The sequence below is a fragment of the Ananas comosus genome, unplaced genomic scaffold (genome assembly GCF_001540865.1).
Source record: "Ananas comosus cultivar F153 unplaced genomic scaffold, ASM154086v1, whole genome shotgun sequence".
NCBI classification, from domain to species: Eukaryota; Viridiplantae; Streptophyta; class Magnoliopsida; order Poales; family Bromeliaceae; genus Ananas; species Ananas comosus.
The window spans coordinates 1-10,899 of NW_017891927.1; the positions used below are offsets into that span (position 1 = coordinate 1).

The 10,899-nt window shown below is 39.9% G+C and overlaps 4 protein-coding genes across 8 annotated transcripts; 2 read left to right on the forward strand and 2 right to left on the reverse strand.

The window, feature by feature from the left end:
* Positions 1-330: 330 nt before the first annotated feature.
* Positions 331-706, forward strand: LOC109705217 (cyclin-P1-1-like; the record flags this gene model as incomplete). The annotated part of the gene is made up of 1 exon (XM_020225958.1): positions 331-706. A coding segment is annotated over one exon (376 nt), but the record flags the coding sequence as incomplete, so codon positions are not given.
* Positions 707-993: 287 nt separating this feature from the next.
* On the reverse strand, positions 994-5,197 carry LOC109705214 (polycomb group protein FIE2-like). The gene is made up of 13 exons (XM_020225950.1): positions 4,800-5,197; positions 4,181-4,246; positions 3,822-3,944; positions 3,132-3,212; positions 2,946-3,038; positions 2,752-2,827; positions 2,585-2,664; positions 2,435-2,506; positions 2,198-2,257; positions 1,961-2,057; positions 1,743-1,806; positions 1,564-1,623; positions 994-1,445 (listed from the first exon to the last, which is right to left on the reverse strand). The coding sequence occupies exons 1-13, from the start codon at positions 4,980-4,982 to the stop codon at positions 1,388-1,390; spliced, it is 1,113 nt and encodes a 370-aa protein (XP_020081539.1). The 5' UTR covers positions 4,983-5,197; the 3' UTR covers positions 994-1,387.
* A 135-nt stretch (positions 5,198-5,332) lies between these two features.
* LOC109705215 (probable tRNA-splicing endonuclease subunit Sen2) lies at positions 5,333-7,667 on the forward strand. Of its 5 annotated transcripts, none has more exons than XM_020225953.1 (3): positions 5,695-5,709; positions 6,138-6,254; positions 6,579-7,667. In XM_020225953.1, exon 3 carries the CDS (start codon positions 6,582-6,584, stop codon positions 7,341-7,343), a length of 762 nt encoding a protein of 253 aa, XP_020081542.1. In that variant the 5' UTR covers positions 5,695-5,709; positions 6,138-6,254; positions 6,579-6,581; the 3' UTR covers positions 7,344-7,667. The 5 variants fall into 5 exon arrangements, with proteins under 5 accessions (XP_020081541.1, XP_020081544.1, XP_020081542.1 ...); XM_020225954.1 differs by lacking the exon at positions 5,695-5,709 and adding an exon at positions 5,716-5,854; XM_020225952.1 differs by lacking the exons at positions 5,695-5,709; positions 6,138-6,254 and adding an exon at positions 5,333-5,639.
* Positions 7,668-7,701: 34 nt separating this feature from the next.
* LOC109705216 (polyubiquitin 11) lies at positions 7,702-9,765 on the reverse strand. The gene is made up of 2 exons (XM_020225957.1): positions 9,700-9,765; positions 7,702-8,634 (listed from the first exon to the last, which is right to left on the reverse strand). Exon 2 carries the CDS (start codon positions 8,632-8,634, stop codon positions 7,945-7,947), a length of 690 nt encoding a protein of 229 aa, XP_020081546.1. The 5' UTR covers positions 9,700-9,765; the 3' UTR covers positions 7,702-7,944.
* Positions 9,766-10,899: the final 1,134 nt, after the last annotated feature.

Consider the following 10,899-nt stretch of genomic DNA (forward strand, 5'->3'; position numbering starts at 1 on the left):
TATATATTAATAAAATATATGAGGAGGCCTATTTCAAAGGAGGTGTGGGTGAGTGAGGTTACGATGAATACATTTTTAGCCCAAATTTTTTTAAAAAAGAAAAATCCTCCATATCATAGAATCTGAGTTTTATCATGTTGGTATGTCTGATTTTTTTTTTTTCTAAAAAAAATAGCGATATGACCCATAAACAATAATAATTTGTTGAACCAAATCACGGATTTAAAATATTTAAATCTAATTATTATTATTAGTGTGTAATTCTAATAAAAATTATTTTTTCATCAAAAATGAAATTATTGAGGTGTCACAAAAATTAAAAAATTTCAGGCACCATAACAATGCGTTCTTCGCCCGGGTCGGCGGCGTGAGCAATGCCGAGCTCAACTGGCTAGAGCTTGAGCTGCTCTTCTTGCTCGATTTCGAGCTCACGGTCACGCCGCGCGTCTACGAGAGCTACTACTTCCACCTGCACAAGGAGATGCTCGCGTCCGGAACCTACAAGCAGAGGATCACAAGATCTCCGACGACAGGGAATGGTACCATCGACGAGGACGGTAATTTCGAAACCAACAAGCAGAAGATCACAAGATCTCCAATGACGAATGGTGTGATCGACGAGGACGGTGATTTCGAATCAGTGGCGGACGGACGGCCTCGACGGTGGTCGCTATCACCGCCCCGCCGCTCCATCGACTGTTGCTGAAGAAATTTCCTGTGATTTATTGTGAAGATATTACATGCACTATATGCAGCTTGTTCGCAAACACAAAACGAGTTCTCACCTATGAAGAAGAATTCGACAATTATTTCCCAGCGCGTGGCAACAGCACTTTCACAAGAAGCTAAACTAATATTGAGGTCTATCTTTCGCTATTCGATAAAATAAAGTTGAGATAAAAACATATAGAAATATACTTCTGCATTCTTTGATGGAACCACAGAAAATATATTATAACCGACTCATTGCGATATGCGAAATACAATATTACGTACTGAAACAAACAAAATATTTTTTTATCGTACTTTCTCACTGCACGTAATACAATCTCTCCGCAATCCCAAATAAAGCCTTAATCTCTGTACTTCTTACTCAAACACTTTGGCTCAGAGAGCGGCGCATTGCAAATACCTTTTTCATAATTACATAGACAACATTTAAAAGAGCCACTCTCCTCCATGGAGGATTTCATAAGAAATATTACATGTAATTTGCAGTAAAGCATTTACGGTCGCTATTGCTTGTACAAATCGATAATAGAGGACCGTGCATCGTCACTTGCACGGGTGATCAACGACGGCACCGGAACCTAACGAAAAGCTTTTAGTCAAAGTAAAACCATATTGGTCGCTTTTGTGAGACTCACATATGTTGAGAAAGTCGTGTTCACGGAACTGCATCCCACCGCCATATAGAGCCGTCCTCGCAGCAGCTGAGGATGGTGCTGTGACAAAGAAAAGTTGTAATCTTTGATAGTGTAGTCGAATAATTATACGTGAGGGTCGTCCCTTGACGATAATTACGGGACAAAGAGTTACAAGAAGCGCGTGTGAGTTTGGTACCTTCCGTCGAAAGACATGGCCGTCTGCCTTATGGGAGACTTGCATTGAGCATGAGCTAGCCTGATGTAACAAAGTTGACAAAAGAAACTAGGGTTAATATGCATGAAACATCAGTAATAAGACGACAAAGAACGCAAGAGAATAGCAATGTAATTTAGATCTTTAGAAGCCAAATTTACCTGGCTATAAGGACAGGTGGGCTAGATTGAAGCTCCCAAACATAAATCTTTCCTTCACGGTTCCCTGTTTGATGAAATAAAGAACCCAATTTAGACGCGTAATATCGAGTGCCAGGATAGAGTTTGTTGTTTGGTGCATAAATTATTTTACGAGCAAATGAATGCAAGAAAACGACACTAAAAAACAAAATCACAGATTCATTTTATGCAGTGTATACCTATTGCAACAGCATTATAGTGAAAATCGCATGAAAACTTGATGAACCAGATATCACACTCCGGCACAGGATACTTCTGAAGAATATCGACAGCACCCTAAAGTGAAATTCAAAAACAACCTATCACTCACATTGAACAAGTAGAGAAAAAAGATGAACAAGAAAGGCGCCTTCGATTACAAAGATGTTTAACGAAGATGAGTAGGCCCTTGTGTAAGAAATTGCACGATATCTCACCTCACCAGGACTTTGTTCCTTCGTCTTTGGTTCCCACAAGACAATTTCATTGTCAACACTCTGCATTTGTAAACTACACATCAATATGTATAAAAACATGTCTTGCTCAAGAAGGCCTTGCTAAGAATGAATTGCTAAACAAGTTACAAGTTAATTAGATAGATATGTCAAATTAACTACTGTTAACAAACCATTTACTCAACGAAATTACAGGACACAAGCGAAACAATAATTCACCTTTGACAAGACAAAATCGCCAAGCCACCTAGTGCAGTCAACATAGTTAGTGTGGACCGAGGCAATAAAGACCTGGATATTAGAAGTCAAGTTAGCACATTTTTTAATATTTTTCCTCTTTTTTAGGAGAGAAGTATGATTGATACTAACCGGAAACTGAACATATTTCGTCGGAAATTTTGATGGAAGATCAGTCCATGTAAAAGACCTCTCAACATACGTCCAAAATTCTGCATGAACAAGCTGATGTCACTTTTGTGCTACTAATATACAGAAAATCCAGAAAAGAATTATAAATGGATTTAATAATACATTACCTTTCATGGACCAAATCTTAACAGTATTATCCATTCCACAACTTGCTATGCGGTATATGTCAGAGGGATGAAAGTCCTACAAAACCAGACCACTGTTTTACAGTTGTTTTTACTATTTTTTTTCCCCCATTTTTGTGAAAGAAGCAAGTATACAGAAAGAAATAGACGAGAAATTCATAGTTCGATACACTTACAACACTCAAAACTTCATTACGATGACCTCCTGCTCCAGCGAAAATCAGTATACAAATTCCTGTGTGCACATTCCATAGCCTAACAGATTCATCCTACATGCAATGTATCATAGGGTAAGGAAAAACAATGACAAAGCTCATCGCAAGGCTACGATTAAGATAAGATCTGTGCCGTTAGCAACCAACCTTGCTTGCAGACAAAACAAGTGAAGGTTTCAATGCTTGAGTTCTAATTTCATTTATTGAGTCCCCATGGCCAACAAAGCTCTACAATATGTGAACATAAAAAAGATCAGTATACTTCAGTGCCAGCAACACTTTTCACTCCCGGATATAAAAACCTGTGTTCAACACCCTCAATATCCATACCATTAGCATGTAACCCCTTCGCATTCAAACTATTAGGTAGTCTGAAAAAATGACCATAAATGCCTATTATACCTCTTTATGGTGGTATGGATCATATTCTAACACTTTTTACCAGTTCCTAAACAGACTACGTGACCGGAAGGAGTTTACATGGTAACGTCCAAAAGTTGAGGACTTAAATGTGAGTGTCCATATCCCAGGCAGGCAAAGTACAAATGTCACTACTTTCAAGGGGGTTTTCTGCATATTAGACCTACAGTAGTGCCATTCAAAAGAGAAGGAATATAAAGGAAGAAGCTAGATGTTAATGAACAGAACACATATCTCCATTCCATTTTATGCTTTCTTGTACTCTACAAGGTATTGATAGTGAACTATGTTCAATTGCATATGTTTTTTGCATAAAGTGCATTATCATGATTCTTGAAATCAACAAATTCGACCGCAATAATTGGAGAAATTAAACAAACTAAGCCAACGACAGAGAGAAAGGAAGAGCACAAATACCTTGTGTATCTTCTCAGTACCGGCATTTATGACGCGAATGATCCCATTGCTTCCACCAGCCACCAACAACGGAGTCCCGTCAACATCGCATGCCCAGCTCAAGGTATAGAACGACTCATCCTTCTGAAGAATAATGGTGGATAAGAATTATAAAATAAAGCAAATCCCATTTGAAAGCAAATTCCAATTAGTCCAATCAGCCAAAGAACCAGAAAAATGTATGAAAATATTCTGAATTAATAACAAAAATACACTACAAATAGAATTAAGAATCAAAATCTTACGATATGCTGACATCTTAAAACTAAAAATCCAGTAACTACACAAATTCCAGTTATCAGAGAAGTTTGAAGACTCACATCTTCATCGACATACGCTTGCAGGACAGCAATAAGACCCCCTTCCAGGCACCGATAAATGGTCACCTGTTACATAAAAATGGAACTTTCGATCAAACCTGTAGCAAAAGCACAATTTTTCTCTATCAAAACAAAGAAAATTGCATGCATAGAGTTATAAATATGGAGCTTTCAACTGGAATCTCATCTCAAATTACAATTCGCTGAGTAATACAAAATAAAAAATTCCACCCAGAATCACATGCTTTTAGGCTTCCGATCAGGGTTAACACCTCAATTCCATCATATTCACAAACACGAGAAAACTCGCACAAATTACAGAGAAAAAGAGATGAAGAAGAACTACACTACATATTCTCACCACTCGCAGAAAAAAAAAAATAAAAATAAAAAGAAACTTTCGATCAAAATATCAATCAGAATCACACCTCATTGAGTAAAAACCCAATGCTACTCCCATTTCTTCGCAAATCACACTAATCCAGGCACCGAAAAACAGGGATTTTTTTCGCCACCTGGGCAATCGCAGGCATGCAAAGAACACCCGCATCAAGCAATGGATTCGCAGGTAAGATAAAGATCACAATGAAGGGGGAGGTGAAGGGGTTGTGAGTAGTACGCGGTTTCCGCCGACGGTGGCGAAGACGTCGTAGTACCGGGCGTCGATGAAGTTGAAGGCGATGGCGTAGAGGGGCCGCTTCCCCTCGTGGAGGCGATTGCTCACCTTGTACTCCCGCTTCTTCGACGCCGTTAGAGACCCCACCGCAGCTTCGCACCCCACCCCGCTCTTGTTCGTCGCCATTAACAACCCCCTCCTCTCCCCCACCTCACCCTCTCCCTCAATAGCTCGCTCGAAGCCCCCACGAATCACAGAGCCACAGAGCCTCTCCCTGGCATCGAATCTAGGGTTTACTACTACCTCATCTTCTCCTCCTCTCTCTTTCTCTCTCTAGGGTTTAGCTCTTCTTCTTCGTCTTCTTCGTGCTCAGGGTTTTGAGGATCCCTCCCACGCTCTCTCGCTAGGGTTTATTCTCTTCTTCGTCCCCTTCCCATTATATACTCCATTACATTTTTGGACTAAAATATGAACTTACTATAGCTAAGGGATCAAATCGAAAAAAATAGTTCAAGCGGGCTCCCGGGCCGCCATTCTCCTGCGGGTCGGACTTCTCAGATGATCCGGAACTAGGCCTTGATCCGAGAATGGATGGACTGGTCCATGTTGGGCAACCATTTCGGATCCGGGCGGAACTGCTCTCCTATCGGGGCGTCCGATCCGTATCCGACAACCCGCCCCACTCCACAACTCTAATTACAGAAGATAAATTGAATTCGGTGCCGCAGCACCAAACTTCGCAGAATTCGGCGCCGAAACGCCCCTCTACGCCGTTTTCAAGCCCTAATTCCCCGACTCCTCCCCTCTCAAATCGATGCCACCGCTCTCTCCGCCGAGCCCCTGGTAACTTTAATCCCAACAATTTTTTTTCTTTTTTTTAAAGATGTGTTGAGCGCAGATCTCGGGATTAAAGGTTAAACCTTAGTAGTAATTGGAATTGGAATTGGAATTGAATAGTTTTGAGATTCTCTGAAGTTATCATCTGTGGATTCTTAGCGCACCCATCGACTTCTCCATAGGGCTATTATTTTGGTTTTTCAGATATTTTATTTACATAGGTTTGCGACTATTATTTATTTTTTTGGTTAATTTTACATTTAGTCCGTGAAATTTGATTCAAGTTTCAATCTTGTTCTTAAGAGTTTGGAAGTTCTAGCAATTCAGATCCTAAAGTTTGGTTTTTTTCCCCCCAAATTTAAACTCAAAATTTGACCTGGATTTCAATTTCTTGTCTAAAGCTCTATCTCCTGCACATTTGGGCTAGTATATCAAACCATAAATCTTTTTCCTTATTGTCTTTTTCCCATTTCCATTAATTGGTAATCATTTTTTATCTGTTAGGTCCAACTTGATCAAGTTATGTATCATAATTTCACCATTAAGGAGCTTTACAGCGATTCGGACGAATACGGAGCATAATATCATTTCGTCGTATAACATGTGTGAAATCCTGCATCAGTAAGCAGTGATCTATTGCATAAATCGTTTACTCACAGAATTTCCGAGATGTTCGTGAAAATGTTGTTTTGATGTTCAGCACATCAAAATTCAGACTTACTGGGATCATCACATTAAAACGATCTGCGGTGAAAAAAAAAGAGAAAAAACTATGTTGCGAATAGATCAATCTCGTGCTGATTCCGATATGATTCTTAGTTATTTTATCCATTTTCTTAGTTGCTATAGCATGATAGCTTTCTATCAGATAGTATTGTACTTCTATTTGCCTCATTTTTGATATGTAAATTGATTTCCTGAGACCTTTCACTTTGTCTTTGTTAGTCAATGGATTTGTCGGGGCCACGATGGAAGGGCCGAGGCTTTGCTGAAATCGCCAATTCAAACCCGATGTCGAGAGTACTTCTCCAGCTTCAAACCGCTCTATCGCAATCGGGAACTGCTGCTATTCTCGCGGGCAGTAATGCTTTGCTACGCGCCGAACCGGAAATAGCGGACCTTCTTAGTCGCGCGGCCTTTGGTCGGGAGGTGATCAACTCTAGCACGGATAACCAAATTTTCCAACTGGGTCCGGAGGAAGCCTTTTATCTCTCGCATTCTCTAAAATGTCTTGCGATTACAAGAGATTCAGATGATACACCCCTGAGCGAAAACGAGCTTTGGGCTTATTTGAAAAGCAAAAACGAAGCTTTTCCTGAATTATACATGGCTTACAAGCATCTGCGGTCGAAGAATTGGGTCGTGAAGCCGGGGATCCAGTACGGGGTGGACTTTGTGGCGTATCGGCACCACCCGGCTCTCGTCCATTCAGAGTTTGCGGCGATTGTTGTTCGAGAAGGTGACAGAAACGGTAGATTGAGCAGCATGACCGATTTGTATTGCACGCTTAGGGCTTGCGGAAGTGTGGCAAAGACCTTGCTGAAACTCAGCATCAGATGCTGTGGTGTCAACGGGAGTACGAGGGATTCGCTGGATTGTTTGGAGGATTTTGATGTGGATGAGCGGACGATCACAAGGTTTATACCAGCGCAGTCTCGCGAGGATCGTGATTTAGATGAAGTCGCGATGGAATTCGGTGAAAAGGTTTGATATTGCAGCGCAGTCTCGCGAGGATCGTGATTTAGATGAAGTAGATGGAATTTGGTGAAAAGGTTTGATATTGCAGGGACTCAGAGAGTCGAGTGTGCAGGAGCCGCAAGATCGGGACACAAAAACAACAAAAACAATTGCTAGTTTGATATTTGCGCTTGCGCAAATTTGTTGATTTTTGAGTAGAAATCTTTTGATTTATGTATGTATCAATGCAATTTTATTAGTTGGTGCCAATACGATGATGTCAAAGTTGAATTCTGTTCAAGCTGTCATAGTAATCTGATGATGTCAAAGTATAATCTCATATAATTTCATGATAAACATGAAGCAAAACAGTAAGGCATGAAACATTAACTGATACTTACTATCCCAAATTTTTATTATTATTTAGTTAAAACTGCGAAGTCCGTCATCATAGAACCTGCAGTTCATACTCTGAAAACTCAAACACACCAGACACAAACTGACTTTGGACTCGAACTGACGCGACAAAACGCAGAACATTCTGAAAGAGAAATTAACATCCAGACGCATCGACAACGGCAATGATGACACCCATCTGGATGGATCTGCGGACAACATTCACTGGACACAACATTTACTGGCCACCGCGCAGGCGAAGGACGAGGTGGAGGGTTGATTCCTTCTGGATGTTGTAGTCCGCCAGAGTGCGGCCGTCCTCCAACTGCTTACCGGCAAAGATGAGCCGCTGCTGGTCCGGCGGGATGCCCTCCTTGTCCTGGATCTTAGCTTTGACGTTGTCGATCGTGTCGGAGGACTCGACCTCGAGGGTGATGGTCTTGCCGGTCAGGGTCTTCACGAAGATCTGCATGCCGCCACGGAGACGGAGCACGAGGTGGAGCGTCGACTCCTTCTGGATGTTGTAGTCCGCAAGAGTGCGGCCGTCCTCCAACTGCTTGCCTGCGAAGATCAGACGCTGCTGGTCCGGGGGGATCCCCTCCTTGTCCTGGATTTTGGCCTTGACATTGTCGATGGTGTCGGAGGACTCGACCTCGAGGGTGATGGTCTTGCCGGTCAGGGTCTTGACGAAGATCTGCATGCCGCCACGGAGACGGAGGACGAGGTGGAGCGTCGACTCCTTCTGGATGTTGTAGTCCGCGAGAGTGCGGCCGTCCTCCAACTGCTTGCCGGCGAAGATCAACCGCTGCTGGTCCGGGGGGATCCCCTCCTTGTCCTGGATTTTGGCCTTGACATTGTCGATGGTGTCGGACGACTCGACCTCGAGGGTGATGGTCTTGCCGGTCAGGGTCTTGACGAAGATTTGCATCTGAAAAACAGATTGAGAAACACAGAATGAGACAATCGTATGATATCGATCAAAAGGCACCTCCAAACACAAAAATCAGAACGCTAAATTACGAAGAATACACAAAAAAAAAAACTTTGATTTGAGAGTCCTTTTCGCAATTACTCTCCCACAAAACTGCATCACTCCTAACCTCAATAGTCCCAATAAATTGAGATACTCGTTGAATTCAAAGTAAATCTTCGATAAAACAAGCAAGCAAATAAAGAAGGTTACATTCGACGCAGCAAAATGACATTAACTTCAATAAATTGACCAAAATAGGGGCTAATGTTGAAGAGCAAGGTGAGAGAAGGATCTCTTCTAATCAATTTTACGCCTTATAATATAAATTGCACCAACATGATGATTATAGTGAAATCATGTACACCCATCTCAATAACAATCCCTAATTTTCAAAGCCTGTTGAAATTGATGCGTACAGAAGCATTATACAGGAATTGTTGTATTAATCCTAAATCAAAAAAACCCGAGATAGATCGAAGCAATCTACAAGCCAGGACTAAAAAAAAAATCCCAAATATTCCCAAATCCAAGTAAGACCTAACTAATCAAAATTAGAGGACGCATCATCTTTTCATATAATACGATCAGATTCAAGCTTACAATCAATAGAAGCAACAATCCGCATCCACAAGATCAATATATCAATATAAGATTAAAAACCGCAAAAAAAAAAAAAAAAAAAATCATTCATTAGAAACCAGTACAACCAATGAAAACCACGGAACAAAGGAAATTCACCACGGAAAAATTTTAAAAAAAATTACAACAAATCACCCAGGAAATAATCAAATCCTAGTTACAATCAACTATTATCAATCAATAAAAAAAAAAAAAAAAGAAACGACGAATCATTCCGAAAAATAATCCCACACAATAATTAACCACCTAATGCATTTCCAGATCCTACTTATATAATAATAATAATAATAATAATAACAATCAACGAAGAAAACTTAGGATTCGATTATTATCTAAATCTAAATCTAAATAATAAACCAAAAATATACAAACAAAAATTACCTTGAGAGGAGAGGAGGATTCGAAGAGGCTCGATCGAGTCAATGAGAGAGAGAGAGAGAGAGATGTGCGAAATTGCGTAAGAGGGGGGTTGGTATTTATAGGGTCGTGGACCGAGCGGGTGCGGTGCGGTGACTCCGCGGTGAGATTACCTCCAACGGCGCTGGACCAATCAGAGGAGGAGAGAGAGAAACGCGGTGGCGTATTAGACACGGCATCGGTAAGCGGTGGAGAGATAACCGAGAAGGTGCTCGTAGATAGCGACCTCCCCGTTTAAAAATAAAAAAAAAATCTTTATTATAATTATAATTATAATTATAATTAATTTTGTTTAAATCATTAGATTAGATTCTTAATTTTTCAGTTTTTATTGTTAATAGTGCTCCACGTCCTGCACACGTCATATTTTCTAATTAATTTAAATTTAAATATTATCTAAAGTAAAAAAAAGGGAAAACTTCAAAAACCCCCCGTAGTTTCGTAGTTTGTCACTTTGCCCCCATGTGGTTTAAAATGTATCAAATTGCACCCATGTGGTTTCGTTTTTATTTTTTCGGTAGCTTTTTCGTTAATATTTCATTAAATTATATACAAAAAACTTCAGATATCCATCTAGATTTATCAAATATTCACTTTAGTACCATTTAAATTAACTTTATCACTGATTTAAGAAAAAAAAACAATGAAATTGATAATAAAAAGAGAAAAACGAAACCACAGGGCGGCAAGTTGATACAGTTTAAATCACAGGGTACTAAAGTGAGAAACTGCGAAACCACAGGGGGTTTTTTGAAGTTTTCCCAAAATTTTAAGGAAAATATGTTTAAAGATCCCTGAACATTTATATATTTTTACAAAAGGATTTCGATTTGGTAAACTTTAAATACCACCCCCGTGGTTTCGCACTTTCTCACTTTAGTACCCTCTGATTTAAAGTATATCAAGTTAGTGTCCTGTAATTTTATTTTTATCTTTTCGGCAGCTTTTCCATTAATATTTTATTAAATTATATGCAAAAAAACTTCAGATATCCTATCTAGATTTATCAAATATTCACTTTAGTACTTTTTAATTTTAACTTTGTTACTGATTTAAAGAAAAAAATTAATGGAATCGATAATAAAAAGATAAAAATAAAACCACATAGCACTAAATTGATACACTTTAAATCACAGGATGCTAAAGTGAGAACGTGTGAAACCA